The sequence below is a fragment of the Sparus aurata genome, chromosome 15 (assembly GCF_900880675.1).
Source record: "Sparus aurata chromosome 15, fSpaAur1.1, whole genome shotgun sequence".
Taxonomy (NCBI): domain Eukaryota; kingdom Metazoa; phylum Chordata; class Actinopteri; order Spariformes; family Sparidae; genus Sparus; species Sparus aurata.
The window spans coordinates 1,461,378-1,481,332 of record NC_044201.1 but is presented as its reverse complement, the minus strand read 5'-3'; the positions used below and the strand labels follow the sequence as shown (position 1 = coordinate 1,481,332).

The 19,955-nt window shown below is 44.6% G+C and overlaps 1 protein-coding gene across 5 annotated transcripts in view; it reads left to right on the top strand.

Moving 5' to 3' along the window:
* hspa12a (heat shock protein 12A) overlaps positions 1-19,955 on the top strand; it is a 158,966-nt gene that overhangs the window by 64,872 nt on the left and 74,139 nt on the right. For all 5 annotated transcript variants that reach the window (XM_030441041.1, XM_030441043.1, XM_030441044.1 and 2 more), the window contains exon 4: positions 16,995-17,181. In XM_030441041.1, coding sequence (XP_030296901.1) covers positions 16,995-17,181 — 187 coding nt within the window. The remainder of the gene's footprint in view (positions 1-16,994; positions 17,182-19,955) is intronic.

Below are 19,955 nucleotides of genomic sequence, written 5' to 3'. Positions count from 1 at the left end.
CATTTAGTTGCTTGGTGTCGGAATTGAGTTTCGATTAGGTGAATATTATTATCATGAGCGTTTAGCCGAGCTTCTTCCCGTTAAGTTGGTGTGCTGCATTAATATGTTGCTACATGGTTAGCATGCTCTTATAGGGTGTATAATGCAACATGCGCAGCTCGGGTTGAAGAGGTTAAAAACATCAAAGCTGAACATCATATCTAGTCAAACCGCATCACGACATCACTACAAATACAAAGCTAAATTGTGCCAGCCAGCTAAATTCAAAATGTATGACGCACTGGTGTGCTTCCTGAACAACGGTCCGTGTGGAACAATATCCCTGCGCGTATAGTGCGCGTCATAGGAATTTAACGAGGCTTCGAGGCAGAGTTTTTGCCTCGAGGAATTTTTATAATCGAGTTAATCGAGTAACTCGATGAATCGTTTCAGCCCTAGCCACAACACAAATACAAAAGTCACAACACAAAGCCACAACACAAATACAAAAGCCACAACACAAATACAAAAGCCACAACGGAAGTGAACAACAACGGAAGTGACCCACAACGGAGGTGATTGGCAACAAAAGTGACCCAAAATGGAAGTGAACGGCAACGGATGTTGACAATGTGGCGGATTGTTGCTACCATTTTAGGACCCGTGTGCCGGCTGTCTCTGGGCAATACAGAGTCCAACTTTTTTCCAGTCTCTCTCCTGTTTTGTCCAAGTCTCTGTGTATCTGTTTCTGTCCCGGAGCTCCCAAGCTCTGGTCTCTGTATGCGTATGGAGTGTAGTAATGTACGGAGCTAACGAGCTTCGGGGCGCCGAGCACGGAGCATTAGCCCCAGTTAGCACAACAATAGAACAGCAGGCTTTTCTTGCTTGTTGTGTAGCTCTGAGCCGGTGCTGCAGCGCCGACAGCAGCGCTCCGGTCCGCTCCCCGAGCTCTGTGCCACCATACCGCTGTACATGCATACAGAGACCGGACAATAAAGCAGAGTGCTTGGAGAAAATCAGAGAGGAAGTTGGACTACTTGCATAGTTATATGTGTCTTTTACTTGATAACAGCCGTTTGTAGTACTTTACTATGAACCACAGTAGCACAATCACAGCTGACTTTCCCCGCATACTGCAAGCCTCTGCAAGCCCGTAAGCTGCAAACATCCCCCTGACTGCCTCGACAGTAGCTGTAGCTGTAGTGTTTGTCATAACCTTAACCTCTGGCCAGCACGAGTATGCATCTATGACTACAAGGAAATTGTCCTTTACTTTCTGAGCAAAGTCTATGTGTATGCGCTGCCATGGTCTCTCTGGCCATTTCCAGGCGTGTGTTGGTGTAGTAGGTGGCATAGATTTGTTTGACTGGCACACCTGACAGTCCTTTACCAGTCCCTCTATATCTGTGTCTAACTTAGGCCACCAAAAGTGACTCCTAGCTAGAGCTTTCATTTTAACTATTCCTCAGTGGTTTTCATGTAGCTCTCTGAGCAGTGTGTCTCTCAGCGTAGCTGGTATAACAGCTCGCAGACCCCACAATACACAGTTCCCCTCTACTGTGAGCTCATCTCGCCTGGCCCAGTATGGTGTGAGAGCTGTGTCTGTGACATGTTTAGGCCAACCTGTTAGTGTGAAGTGTTTTACTTTCCCTAGGACCTGATCACTAGCTGTCTCTCTTGCTATATCCTTAGCTGTGATGGGCATGGCATCTATGAATGACACCCTAAACTCCTGACTGCTTTCTGGACCTCTCTCTGAGAGAGGTAGTCTCGACAACGCGTCTGCGTTGCCATGCTGCTGGGTTGACTTGTGCTTTATGTCATACAGGTACGCTGCCAGTATCAACGCCCCCCTCTGTAGTCTCGCTGCTGCTAGTGCTGGTACCCCTGTCTTGGGCCCTAAGATTTTCATGAGAGGCTTGTGGTCCGTAACAAGCAAAAACTTGCGACCATAAAGGTAGTCGTGGAACTTCATCACCCCAAAAATGAGTCCCAACGCTTCCTCTTCGATTTGTGCATAGTTTACTTCTGTCTTTGTGAGTGTGCATGATGCATAAGCTATGGGCCTCTCATTTCCATCAGGCATAACATGAGAAATGACTGCTCCCACCCCGTAAGGAGACGCGTCACATGCCAGGATTACTGGCAAGTGCAGGTCATAGTGTACGAACACTGAGGAGGAAGACAACTGTGCCTTGGTCCTCTCAAAGGCCTGTTGACACTGTTCTGACCACACCCACTTTTTGTCCTTCTGAAGGAGCTCTGTCATAGGCTTGATAAGTGTGGAGAGGTTCTCTATGAACTTGCCGTAGTACAGTAAAACTAGGTGCTGCTCTGAGCTCTGTTAAGCGTTTGGGCACAGGCGCCTTTGCTATGGCGTCTGTCTTCTCCTGTACTGGGTGTATGCCCTGCTCATCTATCCTGTGACCTAGGTACGTGACACTGGTTTGGAGGAATGCACACCTCTGTAGCACTGCTTCCACATTACGCAGGTGTTCCTCTATGTCCCTCCCACTGATGAGTATGTCATCTAAAAAACAAACTGTGCCTGGGAGTAGGGCTGCACGATATATCGTTTGAGCATCGCCATCGCGATGTACGTGTGTGCAATAGTCACATCGCAGAGCCTGCGATGTAGGACGCAAATGAACTCTAATTTCAAGGGTACCTGATACACCCTGTGCATGCAGACTCTGCATGCAGACTCTGCATGCACAGTGATCCACCAATCACATTAGTTCTTAATCAGTGTGCCGAAGCAGACCAGCCCCTGCACATGGAGTGAGTCGCTGGTTGAAAATGAAAAATGAGCAACGGCCAAGAGAAAATCGCAAAAACGAAGACTCGGTGCCAAAAAGAAAAGCTACGTCAGTCATCTGGAATTATTTTCGGCTACAAGAAGGATGATATTGAACAAACACGTGTTCTGTGTCGACACTGCCTTGCATCTGTTGCCACAATGAGAGGTAACACAACTAATTTGTTTGACCATTTACGTCGGTACCACACAGCAGAGTCCTGCACACGTCTTAGTTTGAAAACCCGCCCATACACGCCATACTTAAAATTGCACCCGTTTTCCGACAGTAGCACAAATTACATGCTGTACCGACCCAATATAAATTGTTACCGAAGCCCGACCCGCACCCGAAGGAAAATTAGACGGACATAATTTTTGAAAATGAAAGTAAGCCAGCATGGGGAATGGAAGTTCTGGGAGGGCGCAAGCATGCATGAATGAGCTCATATGAAATATAAACGCTTATCATTTTGAAATGCAGCATAACATAAAGTGCTATTCAGGTCATCTGATGAAAATTCCTGTATTTTTTCATATTGCAATATATATCGCAGGGTTAAAAAAATCGCAATGTCAGTTTTTTCCAATATTGTGCAGCCCTACCTGGGAGACCCTGTAGGACCTGGTCCATAATACGCTGAAAAACAGCTGGTGCACTGGACACTCCATAAGGTAACCTATTTACCTGATAAAGGCCCTTCTGTGTGTTTATGGTGAGATACTTTCTGGACTCTGCCTTTATCTCTACCTGCTGGTAGGCCTGGGTAAGCTCTAGTTTTGTAAACTGCTTCCCGCCTGCTAGTGTAGCAAAGAGATCCTGTGTCTTGGTAATGGATACTGATCCACTTCAACCCACTCATTGACACCCACCTTGTAATCCCCACATAGCCTGACTTTTCCTGTTTTCTTGTGGAGACACACTATAGGACTAGCCCACTCACTGTACTCTATAGGTGTGATGACCCCCTGTTCCTCTAGCTCTACCAGGTGCTTGTCTACTGCATCTCTGAGTGTGTACGGTACTAGTCTAGCCTTACAGAACTTTGGTACAGCTTTCTCTGATACATGAACTGCTGCTTGGACCCCCTTTACCAGACCCAACTTGTCACTGAACACTTCAGAGTACTTATCACAAAGCTACTCTACTGGGCATGCTACATGGTTTACCTGTGACCAATCCAGTGAAAGATATCTGATCCAGTTTCTCCCCATAAGAGTAGGACCATTCCCTTCTGACACAAGTAACACTGACTTCAGCACTTGATCCCAACATTTCACTGTTACACCCATTTCACCTATCACTGATATGACTTTTCCTGAATAGTCTTTTAGCACTACTTCAGAGGAACATAATTTAAACCTGCTGAACCATTTTTTGTACATTTTCTGTGACATAATAGACATAGTTGCCCCGCTGTCTATTGCCATTTTAACCTTTTCACCGTTTACTCTGACCATGACATTATATGGTTTTACACACTCACTGTCGTCCCTAGATATAGAAAACAGTCCAAAGTCTTTCTCAGAGCTTCTCTGCTCCCCTGACAGTGGTGGTTGCTGGCTGCTCGCAGCTGTCAACTGCAGCAGCTCTGTGTCGTCTATCTCTCTTGTCGCTGTAGCCTGCTGCGGCTGTGTGTTCATGGTCGATGCAGTGTAGCGCGTGCCTCTCACTGCTTGGCTACAGTGCGCTGTTTCAAAGCATTGCTTTCCACCATAGGCTGGTGTCCCCTCTGCTGGCGGTGGTCTCTGATGACAGGCCCTCTCTAGGTGTCCCGATCGCTGGCAGCCCCGGCACTGGAACTCTTTGTAGCGGCACGTCCGTGGCGTGTATCCGGTCCCAAAGCAGCGGTAACAGGGTTTTCTCTTTCCCCCACTGGCGCTCTGGTAGTCCGACATCCTCTGGCTCTGCTGTTGCTTTGCCTTGGATGGCCCCTGTCGCTGCCTTGTCACCTGGTCGATCCTCATCTGCGGTTGCTGGAATTTCAGCATACTTCAGGATGTGCACTCAAAGTTGTCAACAATATCCACAACCTTTGGCCAATCTAGTGCGTTACCATACCACTCAAAAGTTTTTCTCTCAAGTCCTTGTTGGCAACACCATAAACCAGTTGATCCCGCAGCTGCTCGTTTAGCGTAGCCCCAAACTCGCACATCTTGGCCAGTCCTTTGAGAGACACAATATATTCGGCTAGCGACTCTCCTGCTAACTGTATTCTGCATCTGAAAACGTACCTTTCACTAAGTACATTTCGCTTTGGCTGATAAAAGCCCCGTAGAGCTTTCGTTAGCTCCTTCAGTGTAGCCTCACCCAGCTTCTGTGGTGCTAGCAAGTCCTTCAGGAGAGCGAACGTCTTTGGACCAACAAAGCTCTCGATAGCTTCATCGAAGCATAAGCCTGCCTCTGTGCTAAACATAGCCATGACAGCTAACGTTAGTTGCCGTTAACGTTTCCTGGCTCGTGCTGCTGCTAGCTGTCACTGTCCGTTGCTAACGTTAACGTTAGTCAACTGCCAACTCGGTTGGTCATCGTCGTTTGAGGTAAAAATAATTACCAAAAAATAAACTTCCTCGTCGCCATTTTTGTGTACCGGTGTTTCGGATGAACACGCGTCTATGTTAACTGGCGACCGTGAGCCGAATGCGTCTGTGGTCGCCCTAGCTACAACAGATGTTGAAAACGGGAAGAGAAGACATAGCTGTCTTCTGATCTGCCTCTTTATTCAGGTTTTCTCTGTGCAAAACATACCTGATACGTGTTCGGGCTCCTGTTTGATTAAACGTGTCTATCGCTGTATCAAAGTTGCTGGTTGTTACGGAGGACGTAGTAAACAGGAAAGGGGAGAGTTGCTCTTCCTGTGAATGTGTATCTCTAATAAACCTTTATTAAAAGCACAAACTTGTGTCTTCTCCCTGTTTGAGTAAACATGCATCACATAGAGGAACTATGTAACCCTTGTAAACAAAAATAAATAAATAAAAGAATTACGGGACTTGAACTCACATTCACTGAGGGAAAAAAAAAACACCAGCGCGGTAATCAATCCACTATGCCAATCACATCACGCGGGTGATGTGCGGTATAACCTATTTCACTCCTCACAGCAGACACACAGCCACCTCTGGGTCGCAGGAGGAGGCCAGATCAACTTGTGACCGCAGTGTCTGTTCACCGTGTCTGTACTGTGACGGTTTATAACACAACTAAGCATAATCTTTATGAAATGCACGTAGCCTACTCATCTTTGCTGTCTATTTGAGTAAACAAGAAGAAGAACTGTGGAACCCTTTTAAACGAAACAGAGAAAAAATCAAATAAAACATGGGACTCGAACTTAGACTCAATGAGGAAAAAAAGCAATCTAACGAACCAATCCACTATACCAGACTAACCACACTTTGAATGACAGCATAGCCTTTCAGCATAACCACAGACACCTTTTGGACGCAGAGGGTGGCCAGGTCAACTTATGACCACGGTCAATATGCACCAAAAATATAATCAATTTATGTTAGTGTCTGTAAGATTGTGTTACAGGCCACTTTAAATGTGTAGGAATGACTTACTGCCCAAAAGATGCAACAACTGGACAATACCAAAAGTTTTCCTCCTCTTTATCTGCTCAAAATATTACATAGACCCAGTTATTTTCCATCATTCAAGCATTTTGTTTAATTTTACTTCAATATAGAAAGTTTTTACCAAGAAAGACCATATTCTTTTGGAAAATCTTATTTGTGTTATAAATCATCACCGTACAGACGCGGTGAACAGACACTGCGGTCGCAAGTTGATCTGGCCTCCTCCTGTGACCCAGAGGTGGCTGTGTGTCTGCTGTGAGGAGAGAAATAGGTGATACCGAGAGTCACCTGCGCGATGTGATTGGCATAGTGGATTGATTACCGCGTGTTTTTTTTTCCCTCAGTGAATGTGAGTTCAAGTCCCGTAATTCTTTTATTTATTTATTTTTGTTTACAAGGGTTATAGTTCCTCTATGTGATGCATGTTTACTCAAACAGGGAGAAGACACGAGTAGGTGTTTTTAATAAAGGTTTATTAGAGATACACATTCACAGGAAGAGCAACTCTCCCCTTTCCTGTTTACAACGTCCTCCGTAACAACCAGCAACTCTGATACAGCGTCAGTGGGTTAGACACGTTTAATCAACAGGAGCCCAAACACGTATCAGGTATGTTTTGCACAGAGAAAACCTGAACAAAGAGGCAGATCAGAGGACAGCTACGTCTTCTCTTCCCGTTTTCAACATCTGATGTAGCTATGGCGACCACAGACGCATTCGGCTCACGGTCGCCAGTTAACATAGACGCGTGTTAATCCGAAACACGGGGGTGTGGGTTCCTGAGGATGAGTGCGAGCCGTAGTTGATCTTTAGTTTCTCACTTATTTATTTATATCGCACAGAACCTCTCGATTGACACCGGTGACTTCTTTGACAGCCCGCCCATAAACTGAATCGTAACCAATCATCAACACCGTCAGCAAAGGAGTTTTTGGCCAGTGTTAGTTTTGTAGAAGCGTAACAGGACTCTAATATCACCTTAGCAACTCCATACAATTGCAAACTTCAATTTCATGTGAACCACTACATTTATGTAATTCAGTTAATAATAATAATATTCTATTTTCATACACCACAGTTATTAGAAAGGAATACATTATTTGAGAAGGTTTTCTATCACAGTTGGCCCTCTGACAGTAAAACAGATCCATTATTACTTCCCTGTTGCCAATTAAGTGCATGCTTTGGTAAGATGGAGTGGACTGTTCAGGGTTATGTGAGGCCAGGATTGAGTAATGCATGCTGCCTGGCCTAATTGTACATGCTGTCATTTCATTTTTTTTGTTTTTGTCAAATTCCATGTGAAGTCCATTTCTTAATTCACCCAGCTTTTGCTGTCTTTTTCTCTTTCCATCACAAAATAATACAGTAATTTCCTAAAACAAAATTTGTTTTTAGCAGAAATGACTCAAACTTCAAAGATGAAATGGTGCTTTTGTTTGGCATCATTTTTAGGTTCATGCTACATGAGTTCTGCTACTGTAACGACTGTTGCATAAAGTTTCCAGTTTTCAAGTAGTTTTGCAGCAATTATATGAACTCGAACCGTGCCAGTAATACGTAGCCAGGTGCAATATTCGCTCCATACTGAATACGCCTTGTTCAGTGAGTGTAGTCGAATGAATGTCTTTATGTTATCTTCATTGACTCACTCTCACATTCCATCTAGCATCTCTCCTTTTGTCTACTTGCTTTTTTTCTATCAATAAGATTATATGGTGTTTCAAACGAGATTCAAACTGCTGGCTCTAACAAATTCTGCTAATGAGGCAGGTGCTTTACTGAAATAACTTAGTTCTATTGATACTAATGACTGAATTCCTCAGTGTCCTCAGTGCTTACCTGATATGTGTTTTGTCTTCATTTAGAATCAGCTTTATAGGATAATGTGTTTCGGTAATCAAACCTTCATCAGTTAGACTAGTGTTACATGGTTGGAAGACCAAAACATAGTATTCAATAAAACTGATTCAAGTAAAGACAGTGTGCTTGATTTTAAGTGATTAAGCCAAATTTTCACTTTCTGTTCTAGTAATGTTTTACACAGCATCCTAACTTTTTTTTTAGAACTGGGGTTATAAGAGCTTAACTTTTTTCTATGAAAACTGAAAAAATATATTGATTTAGGGCATTTTAAGGGCTTTTGTCCAAAACCACAGTAATTAATACATAGATGCATACACTGATAGTGGTGGCTGCCATGCAAGCTGCTGACCAGCACATCAGGAGTAGTTTGGGTTTCAATATCTTGCTCAAGGACACTTTGACATGCAGACCAGGGGACTCAAACCACCAACCTTTGAATAACAAGACACTGGCTCTACCCCTGAGCCAAAGCCACCCCTTAATATACCTGATTCCTTGGAATGTTTCTGGAAATGTCCTCAATAGTCTGACCCTTTGCAACCCTTGTATAACTGAACCCTTAAATAACAGAAGATGTCACTGTAGTGGCAACGATACTTCCTTTTACGTGTTCCTGGGTTGTGGCTTTAATCGGGTGAGGGACTTTACCCCTGCGGCATTAGGTGATGGTTCTTGCATGTCACTGAAAAGACAGGTCAGAAAGGATGCTGACGTGACAGTCCATGAATGTGTCTAAATCACTGAAACTAGCTCTGTGACCAGTTAATTCCATTATATTGTGAGCTTTGGGCCTCCATTGTTGCCTCATTTTGTATGACAACTTTGTAATGATGGCTATCATGTTACAGGCGTGCCAACCTCCATTATGTTGCAGCAGTCATGCAAGAATAAGGAATGGGACTCTAACATCAACAGATTCAACATCAGCCTTTTCCATGTACGCTGTTGCGGCTTTGTGTTTGTTTTCAAAGTGTTCCACTGCATAGCCATGTTTAGTGATCGCTACTGCTTTTACCAGAGCTGCTATAATTTCATTTAGCTTCTGCATAAGAATGGTTAGAATGTCTCCAGGTGTATTTTGACTAGAGCTGTTTTCGACTAAGGATTTTCATAGTTGAATCTGATTCGACAGATTTTGCCATATTCGACTGATAGTCGAACCTTTTTTTTGTTGTTGTAAAGTTAACAAACCTTACCCGTTTCAAATGATATGATCTAACACACCGTGAAACTGTGTTAGACTCCCTCTCGAGAGATAAAATTTGCAGACCGCTAGCTTACGTAGTTTTAGCATCCTCAGAAACGACCGCACGACAACGATACATTGCAGTAAACGGGTCCAAATATAAAACCGCCATCAAAAAGCCACAAATAAGAACAGCACCAAACTTCAGCAACATTAGAAACAGGGTCCCAGCACATATTTCGAGGCATCAAACATTTGATATCATTGCCGGATTTGTCGGAATAGATAAACAAATCTCACCTCTCCAGCTGCAGGCTTGTTGTGGGGAAGCCCTGTGAGTCGATTACCGAGTGCAGTAGGGTTTCGCAGCTCAATGATGATCATTACTGCGGGACTCTACTGCACTCGGTAATTGACTCACATATGGCTTCCCCACAACAAGGAAGGCTTCTCAGGTGGTGAGTTTCGTTTATCTTTTCCGACAAATACGGCAACTATATCAAATGTTTGATGCCTTGAAATATGTGCTGGGACCCTATTTCCTCGACTACGAGGTTCATAGTCGAATCAGACCTCTCCGAATTGAATCGTCGAATTGTTGACTATTGGAGGTCAGCCCTAATTTTGACACATATGTTGATGGTATGTAGATTGTGTTTTCCATGAGAGTCAATTAGCATTCCACCACAACGAAACAAAAGTCGATGCAAAGTCTGTTATCCATATGCACCAGCTACCAATGCATTAGGTTAAAGCCCATTCATGTGTGCCGACAATTTCAAACCGCCATTAACAGTGCAACGCTACACTTATCTCTTTGCGTTAGGTGCTGCTCTTGCACCTGGCTATAGCATTTGCATCATAACTCCTCCTTGATTTCACTGATGGGTGACTGCAGACATCTGGTTTCCCATCCCATCTGTTTAAGATTGCCCCACATGAGTGGCAGCCTGTTACAGCAGCTCTCGCTCACTTTTGAGCTTTTTCTACCTTTTATATTTATTTTGGTACTTTATAACTGTTCTTAATTACCTCTTTTTGGAGCTCTTTCTCTCTGGGCAGTATGGAGACCAGACTTGCTTTTTTTGCTCTGGTCTTAATACTGCTTTTTTCATCATTTTCGCTGTGTCTCGGGAGTCTATACGTAGCGCTTTTCTTTACTGTAGGGATCAGCTGTTGGCCCTAAGTATCATTGCGGTGCTCCTGCACGAGCGGCCCGATGTTCCCCACGAACTGAAGAGGAGGAGATGCGGGTGCCGTGCCGGAGCTGCTTGGCGTAGTAAGAGGAGACGCTTCAGACCCGTCATATCGTCTGTCATCATGGGGATTGTAGATCTCTCCCCAACAAGATGGACGAGCTAACAGCACTGACCCGGCATCAGAGGGACTAACGTTACCATGAGTGCAGCAACATGGTGCTCACTGAGACGTGGCTAATAGCGCTAACTGCGGACATGGACGCTAACCTGGGCGGACACTGGACGCAACTGCGACAGGTAGACAGGACGGCAGACAGCGGTAAGAGGAAAGGAGGAGGGCTGTCTGTGATTGTTAATGAGAGATAGTGTAACTCTGGGCACATCACTCTTAGTCGGATTACAGCCATAGTTCGACTATGCTACTCAATCGGACAACTGCAATTGTCCGAGTATACATGCTGGTGAGAAAATCAAATTATTGGCTGGAGCAAGTCATACCCTGGCAGTGTTGGGCACGTTACTTTTAAAAAGTAATTAGTTATAGTTACTAGTTACTTCTCCCAAAACATAATAGGTTAGTAACGGCATTACTCCACTATAAAAATTATTAGTTACCAGGAAAAATAACTATTGCGTTACTTTTATTTCTTCCCCCTTTTAAGCTCGGCAGTCATTTTAGCGTACTCGGCATCCACATATGTATTTAGAAAATGTCTTTCTGCATGGTGGACCAGCACCTGCTCTCCCCGATAATTTTGCCAATGAGTGCTCTGAAGAAGTCTGAGTCAACTGTTGAGAACGGGAGCAAGTTCTCAACAACATACCTGTCTATCATTGCATTCTGTTCAGTCTGTGTCACAAGTTTTTGTGGAGCTGTTAGCAGAGCTCACGTTAGCCACACCTGGCCTGCTATCATCATCAACAGCGTCAGCAAAGGAGTTTTTGGCCAGTGTTAGTTTTGTAGAAGTGTGTGCCACTGAGAGATGCTTCATTAGATCAGAGTTGCTTACAACGGACGTGGACAAAAGGGATTAAAGAAGTGTCTGTACTTCCACTTTGAAAACGTTAACTTTCCCTCCGGACTCGCCATTGCTGTAGTTCACCTCTGCCAGTTTGTGTGTGTGAGCCTGCTGTGTGCGTGTGTGGCTTGTGTGTAAACTGAACATTGCCACTGATTGGCTTAAGAACTCTCACTCAACGTTAGAGAGCCAATCACCATCACTTATGTGGTTGTCTCTTGGCCCTTTAGTGTTGTGTCGGTCGCGAACGTGTCGTTCAAACAAACAAATCTTTTAAGTGAACGAAGTGAACGGAATCACTTCATGAACTGATTCTTTCCTTTCTCCGTTCAGTTGAGCTCAGCTGCGAGCATGCCGGCCGGGAGTGGAACTGCCGCGACTCACACAGAGAAGTGTGAGGACGTGATTCACGTTCGCGCTGTGATTCGTTCATGATTCGTGAACCTACTGCACACAGAGAACTGTCGCTGAGGACGTGATGATTCTCGTTCACTTACTGTGCTGAAAGTGGTGCTGTGTCACTCACTCAGGGCAGAGGAGTTGATTAACGTTCAGTAACCGTACTGCTAAAATTAGCGCTGTGTTGCTAACATCCATGTAGCATCATGTTAAGTGATTTTACTGCACAGTAAAAGTCACTCATGTTCGCGAACGTGATTCTCTCAGATCAACATTGAACGACTTGCTGAGGACGTGAATCACGTTCGCGCCGTCACTCACGTTCGTGAACATGATTCACGTCCTCAACAGGTCGTTCGCGAACGAGGGACGCCAGGACGTGAATCACGTTCGCGCTGTCACTCACTCATGATTCGCGTCGCTGAGGACGGACTCGTTCAGGTACTGTGCTGAAAGTGGCGCTGTGTCACTCACTCACTCACTCACTCACTCAGGGCAGAGGAGTTGATTCACGTTAAGTAACCATACTGCTAAAATTCGCGCTGTGTTGCTAACATCCGTGTAGCATCATCTTAAGTGATTTTACTGTGCACAGAGGACACTTTCACTGTGTAATAATTTTAGTGCATGTATACCACTCAAAGCAGCGCCGCGTCTCCCGCGAATGATTGTGTACTATAGTCTGTGAACGCACCATCCCTCAGTAAGTGAACGTGAACCTCAGGGCTGCATCATGAACTGAATGACGGATCGTTTGGCTGCTTATCAGTTCAGGGAGTTGGAGAGCACTGAACGATTAGGTGAACAAATCTTTTGAACAAATCATTTTAATGAACGGATTCTAGAGATTCAGCACAGTAAAAAGAACTGCCGTTCCAATCACTATGGCCCTTCCCTGCTCCCTCACCGGAGGAAAAAAAACAGCTCTGCAGCTCCGGTGGCTGAGAGCCGAGTCGGATGACGACAGCTTCAATGATCAGCTTCAGTTTGTAACACGACACATTTAATAGTCGGTAACGGTGTTGTAACGATGGAAATAGTAATTAGTTAGATTACCCGTTACTGAAAAAAAGTAACGCTGTTAGTTACGCCGTTTATTCTAACGCCGTTATTCCCAATACTGTACCCCGGTAGGATAGGTGGTGCTGTATCCATTTCAACTAGTGGTAATAGAACCACTTCCGGCTGACCTTTTTATGTCACCAGCAACAACAAACTGCCTCGGCATTCGAGAAAGATGGCGTACAAAGACCGAGACGAAGCTACATCTTTGTACATTACGTATATGGTGTACATGATAATTACAAAAACCAGATGCACAATGGCGCTCTTACTTGCAGTTATTTCGGAGGAAAGACGCCGCCGCTGCTGCCCTTCTTCTTCCGGCTCACGGTCCCGGGAAAAAAAATTCGCGCCTGCGCAGAACGCAGAAATCCGATCAGATCTGATGGATCGTATACATGCAGTAGTAATGCAACTATCAATCGAATTATCTAGGTGTTTTAATCCGACTATGAGAAATCCGATCCAGTCCAAATTTAGTCAGACTAAGGTGTATACATGCATCTTAAAAATCCAATCGTAGTTGGACTAACCCAGTAATTCGGTTTTCTCGAGTGTCATGTAAATGCATTGTCTGTTAAAGAAAAGGTCTGCAGTAAGGGCATTGGAATTCTTGCTGTTAGCATGAGGCCTTACTATCTATCGAGGGAGTTCACACAGGTAATTGTGATCTCAGTGTATATTCCCCCCCCTGCTAACGCTGATGCAGCTTGTGACGTCCTCCACTCAGTCACAAGCTCACTGCAAAGACAGCACCCACAGGCCCTCTTCCTCATCTCTGGGGACTTCAATCATGCCTCTCTGTCCTCCACCCTGCCCACATTCACACAATATGTCACCTGCCACACCAGAGACAATAAAACACTGGACTTATTTTATGCTAACAGCAAGGAGGCATACAACTCATCCCCCATCCCTACCATGGGAATATCTGATCACAACCTGGTGCATCTCCTGCCTGTTTGCAAGCCCCTTGTTAACAGCAACCAGTGGAAACCAGCACAGTTAAGACATGGACTGAGGAGTCTGAAGAGGCTCTGAAAAGCTACAGGAGGAAGATGGAGGACCAGCTGCAGCAGAGAAACGTCAGTGGAGTCTGGAAAAGCTTTAAAACATGCAATGGCAGAGGGAACCAGACTCCCAGGCTGCGGGGGATCAGACATGGGTGAACGACATGAACCTATTCTTCAACAGGTTTGACCAGGCACCCACCCCTCCCCTGGCCCAGTCATCTCTGCTGCCCCCCACCGTCTCTTCTTCCTGCCTCGTATACTGCCCCATTCTCACCTCTCTCTCCCTTTCCACTGCTTTCATGTTGCAGACACCCCCCACTACTCCCCATGACATTCACCCACCTCCCCCACCCGACACTCAGCCCCCCTGCTCCAATCTGTCCCTCTCCACTATCCAGATCCAGAAGCTGGGAAAAGGGCCACTGCTGTGGAAAACCTCATATGTGGTACCAAAACCAAAGACCCCTTACCCAAAAGACACTCCTAACCTCTTTCTATGACTCTGTGGTATCATCAGCCATTTTCTATGGAGTTGTCTGCTGGAGCAGCAGCATCTCAGCAGCAGGAATGAAGAGACTTGATAAACTTATCAAGAAGGCCAGCCCCATCCTGGGATGCCCTCTTGACCCAGTGCAGCTGGTGGGAGAGAGCAGGATGATGGACAAGCTCTGTTCACTGCTGGTGAAGGAGTCCCACCCCCTGCAGGTCACTATCTCAGCACTGGCCAGCTCCTTCGTGTGTGAAGGAGAGGTATCGCAGGTCCTTCCTTCCGGCTGTTGTCAGACTGTACAAGCAGTCTCATTTCAAAACTCATTTCTGGTTTGCACTATCTGGTCAGTTTTTTAATACCCATATTTATTATTTGTTATATTAATTTTGTACAATATCATGTTTATATGTATATACAAGTCTTCTATTTTCCCGTTCGTGGGACAATAAAGGAATACTGATTCTGATCCTCAAAGCAGCAGCTCTTCACATCGCCGCAGTAATGTTCACAACATGCTGAAGTTGTCAACAAATTTCCAACTGGTGCATTGCTTTGAATGGTAGGAGCTAGCCTATAACTTAGCCACTTAGATGTCTGACATGGCATGACCAAGGTGATACATTTTGCTTCATTAGATTACTGTATGCTGTGTTGCGTTCCTTACAAAATCCACAGGCTGTTCATTGTTTGCCACATGACAATCTATTTATTTCTTTGCTGTGCATAAACATGAAAAGTATCCATTTCCAGTTCCTGGAAATTTCCGGAATGAATTGCCCCAAACCCATCCGTGGTCCTGAATTTCAGCTGTCCAAAAGTCGCTCAAGTGAGCTCTACTGAGAGCAGGCTGTTTCTGTGTCTGCACCTTTAAATGCTAATGAGCTCCGTCTGTCAACACCTGCCGTGCCTGCTACATGCCCTTTTCGAGGAGAGGATGCCTCTTACAGTGGTAGCATGCGCTAATGTTATGTTGGAAGTAACGCCTTGGCCCGCTGAGATGCTGTTGTTCAACCATACCAGTTTGACCCAGAATAGGACCCAGAAGGAGAGGTTCCTGAAAAAGTACAGACTCTGCAGCTGCAGCAGGACGTTTCAGAATGGTTAATGTGTCTTAATATGTTACTTAGTTTGTTCGTATGTGTTGTTACAGTTACTACCATGTAGCTAATGGCTAACAGCTAGCGAACGCTGTGTTTGTCTCCAACACAGTCTCCAAACTCTTGGACACTGTTCGCATCGTCTCAGTCTCCAGTCTGCACATGTTTCCAGACTTTTTACTGTGACAACCAAGCTCCATCATAATATTATTAACATTAAACACGCTTAAAACGCCATTGCATAGCGGACCGAAGCGGAGCTAACTAGTTAGCCTATTTCAAGCTGACTTCACCATACTCGTAGGCAACTGTAAATACTATCAAAACGTGGCAACACTTACCTGTGGCCCGGGTGCAGTTGCTGGGTCCGGTATAGTTTGGACTGATCCGATCCTTTTACAAGGGTCAGTGTCGCTTTGTACTGACACTCATTACTGAAGCAGTCTGATGTGAAGTGGTTAGCTCACACATACAAACTAACAGGAAGAGTAGCCGGCACGTTGTCTTTAAAAATGAAACGCAACCACTGTCTCTTCTGTTGTTCTGTAGCTGGGACAGAATATAGGCACTTTTGTTGATTTATACAACCAACAACAGAGCAATTTGCGTGTCTAGCTCTGAGCGACGACATTGTGAAACACTGCTAGCTCACCGCTGGACACACCGAACTTCATCTCGGGGATGAACGCCCCCCTCTCGGATATCTCCTATCACCACGTAGAGGAGGCCGGCCTATGAACATTTCTCTTTTCATTACGTAATGACAGGAGCTGAATCTGAACAGATTAATTTTACCAGTGGGTGGACTGCAGAGACCATGCAGAACTTGTTTGCTTTCCTCATTCTGGGAGTTGGCAGGCTCATGGAGGACCAGCTTATATATGTAGAGACCAGAGAAAACATGTGTGGGACCTTTAACAATGATGAAACACAGAGAAAACTGATGGCAGAATTCAAACAATTGTAAGCATTTCATTTCTAAACCAAGAAAATATCTAGATAAGTCTTACTCTTTACACAGCAAACAACACATTTTTTCTGTCTTTCTAACAGAATTTAATGATTTGATCCTCAACTGTTTACAAATGAACTGTGAATGTTACAAAATGCCTTAACTGAACAGCATGCAGCCTGTAATAGAAGTTAAGTTGCATGTGCAGTTAGAAAGTCCCAAGTAGTGCAGATACATGGGAGTGCGAACAAGAACATTTTCAAGTGCTTAAAGTCTATAATCGATTAATAGATGAGCAGAAATGCGTATTTATGGTACATGTATTGATAAACTGACCGACTGTCTCCTCCCAGGCGTTGGGAAGGTGGGGATCCTGGTGTGTCCAATCAGAAGACTCCAACCACGATCCTGCTGACTCCAGACAGGAAGTTCCACAGTTTTGGCTATGCAGCACGGGACTTCTACCATGACCTGGACCCTAGCGAGTCAAAACACTGGCTCTACCTGGAGAAATTCAAAATGAAACTCCACACCACTGCAGTAAGGATATAAACATGTTCTATGCACACAATGGATAAATGCACAGTAGTTCTCTGGGTAACTCTTCTTACCATCATGCCAAGTAGCAATACAAACACACTGCATCCTCATCACTTACTTGGCTGTGGTGATACTGGATCACACTGCTGCCTGGATGTGTGTCACTGGCACAGTCAGTCAATTTTGTAGAGGGTATTGTCTGGTTGACGCCGTTACTGTGAGCTGAAATATGTGCCACAAAAAACTGAATTTGAATCATCAATATTTCAATTTGAATTGCTAAACTTGAGTAATTGCATTAAAAAACTGAATTTGAATCACATAATTTAAATTTGTATTGTTTAATTTTAATCATTGCATTGAAAAAATGAATCTGAATATTTTATTTTGAAATTGAATTTATTAGTTTGGAAAATTCAACTCTATATATTTTCACATTCAGTTCTCACAATTCAAATTCACTTCTCAGTATTTAAATTCAGTTCTTGCAATTCCATTTCAATTTACTGTGACTGACATCCGGGTAGTTGAGGAAGAGCAATCGAGCGAAGATAACTAGGACTCCTCTGCCTGCTGTTTAAATCTGGAGCATCTCAGCAGAGTTGGAGCACGATGAGAGCCTGTTTATACTGGTCACCATTTTACGTGTGATCACAATCAAGCTTTTATAGTAGTAGTTATGCCTCCACCTGCTTATTTTAAAATAAAGTAGTGATGGTGTTTTACATCCTTCTCCACCCTGACATTTATAAACTTTATGAGTCCCAGTGTTAAAGCTGCAGTCTAGAGTTTTGAGAAAAAAGTGGACTTTTGAGTGACTACAGCTCCCAGGTCCCTCCTTCTTCCTCTCTGCTGTGCTGCAGCCCTGCCTTCAAAGCCCCTCCCCACAGAGGAGCCTGCCGTGCACAAGCAGGCTTGTAGCCACAGTAACAGAGGACGCCAGATAACCAAGACTGCACATTCAAACATAACAACATAAGCCCTGATTGTTCTATTTTTGATAAATACACCAAAATTACAATGACGAGTGCCTCATGCTCATGCCTCATTACTGTAGATATCCCGAATAAAAAACAATATTCCTCACATCACTGTAGACAGAGTTACCAGCTTATCATTACCCGGTGCAACATTTATTTTCTGAAGCAAGAGCGATGTTATTTCTCTAAACCAATTTAACCACTTCAGAGCATCCAGAACACAAAGTTATAACTGCCCAGTCACTTGAAAGACACTTTTGCTAACCGGTGACTCTGGTCCCCCAAAGGACACAACCTTGCTCTGTAGATAACTCGCTTCTCTTGGTGAAAAACACTTTCAATGTGTCTTCTACTTTGTCTGGCCAACCTTCCATGACATGTAGACACGGGCTAGCTCACTGTCAGTGCGTGTCGTCTGGGCTACTGAAGTGGCTTTGAGCCGCGCCTTTTGTAGATGTTCTGCAAGCAGTGAGTGGACAGTAGCCGATGCTACAGTAGTTCCTGTGTCGCTGGTCTCCAGTAAAGGGCAACGGGAGAGTCCATCAGTGTTACTGTGCCCTTCTGACTTACGATAGACAATGTTGTAGTCATAAGCTGACAGTATAATTGCCCACCGCTGAATGCGTGCAGCAGCCAATGTAGGCAAACTCTTGTGCTCGCAAAAGGTGTTAAGAGGGGGCGATGGTCAGTGACTAAATTAAAATGTCTACCCCACAAATACTGGTGGAATTTTTTTACACCATAAATCAAGCCAAGAGCTTCCTTGTCTATTTGAGAATATTTTTTCTCTGCTGGGGACAATGTGCGGGAAGCATAAGCGATTGGTCTCTCCTCCCCATTTGACATGGTGTGTTGGATCACTTCTCCAATGCCATACACAGAGGCATCGCATGCTAGAGTGAGTGGAAGACTGGGATCATAGTGTGCCAAGACCCGGTCACTCGTCAACAGGTCCTTGCACTTCACAAAAGCAGACTGTTCTGCCTCAGTCCATCTCCAAACTTCATTACCTCTAAGAAGTCTGTACAGTGGTGCCAACACTGTGCCCTGCTGGGGCAAAAATCTTCCATAATAGTTTAGAAGACCCAAAAAAGCTTGTAGCTCCTTAACATTGGTAGGTGCAGGAGCCTCTTGTATTGCCCTCACCTTTTCCTCTGAAGGGTGAATGCCACGCTCGTCCAGTACGTGACCCAAATACTCGAGCTGAGTTTTCCCAAACTCACACTTTGAGCGTTTCACTCGTAGTCCATTTTCCTGTAAGCGTTGCAGGACCCTCTGAAGGTTGTGGAGGTGATCTTCCTCTTAGCGTCCCATAATGAGAAGATCATCAAGGAAAACTACCACAGGTAAGTCTTTCATTAAGTTTTCCATGATCCACTGGAAGATCGAGGGGGCAGAACTGATCCCGAACGGAAGTCTATTGTACACAAACAGCCCTCTGTGTGTTGATGGTTGTGTTTTTCTTGGAGTCATCATCTAGCAAAACTTGCTGATAAGCTGCTGCTAAGTCAATCTTAGAGAAAATCTTACCTCCACTAAGGGTAGCTAAAAGCTCTTCTAAGCGAGGTAAGGGGTAGGTGTCTGTTTCAAGTGCCTGATTAACTGACACCTTATAATCACCACACAGGTGAAGTGACTGATCCTTCTTTACCACCGGAACGATCAGTGCTGCCCAGTCACTATGCTTTACTGGAGATATAATGTTAGCTTCCTCCAGCCTTTTTAGCTCTATCTCTACTCTTTCCTTCATTACAAATGAGAGGGGCCTGTGTTTGCAGAATTTAGGAGTCACAT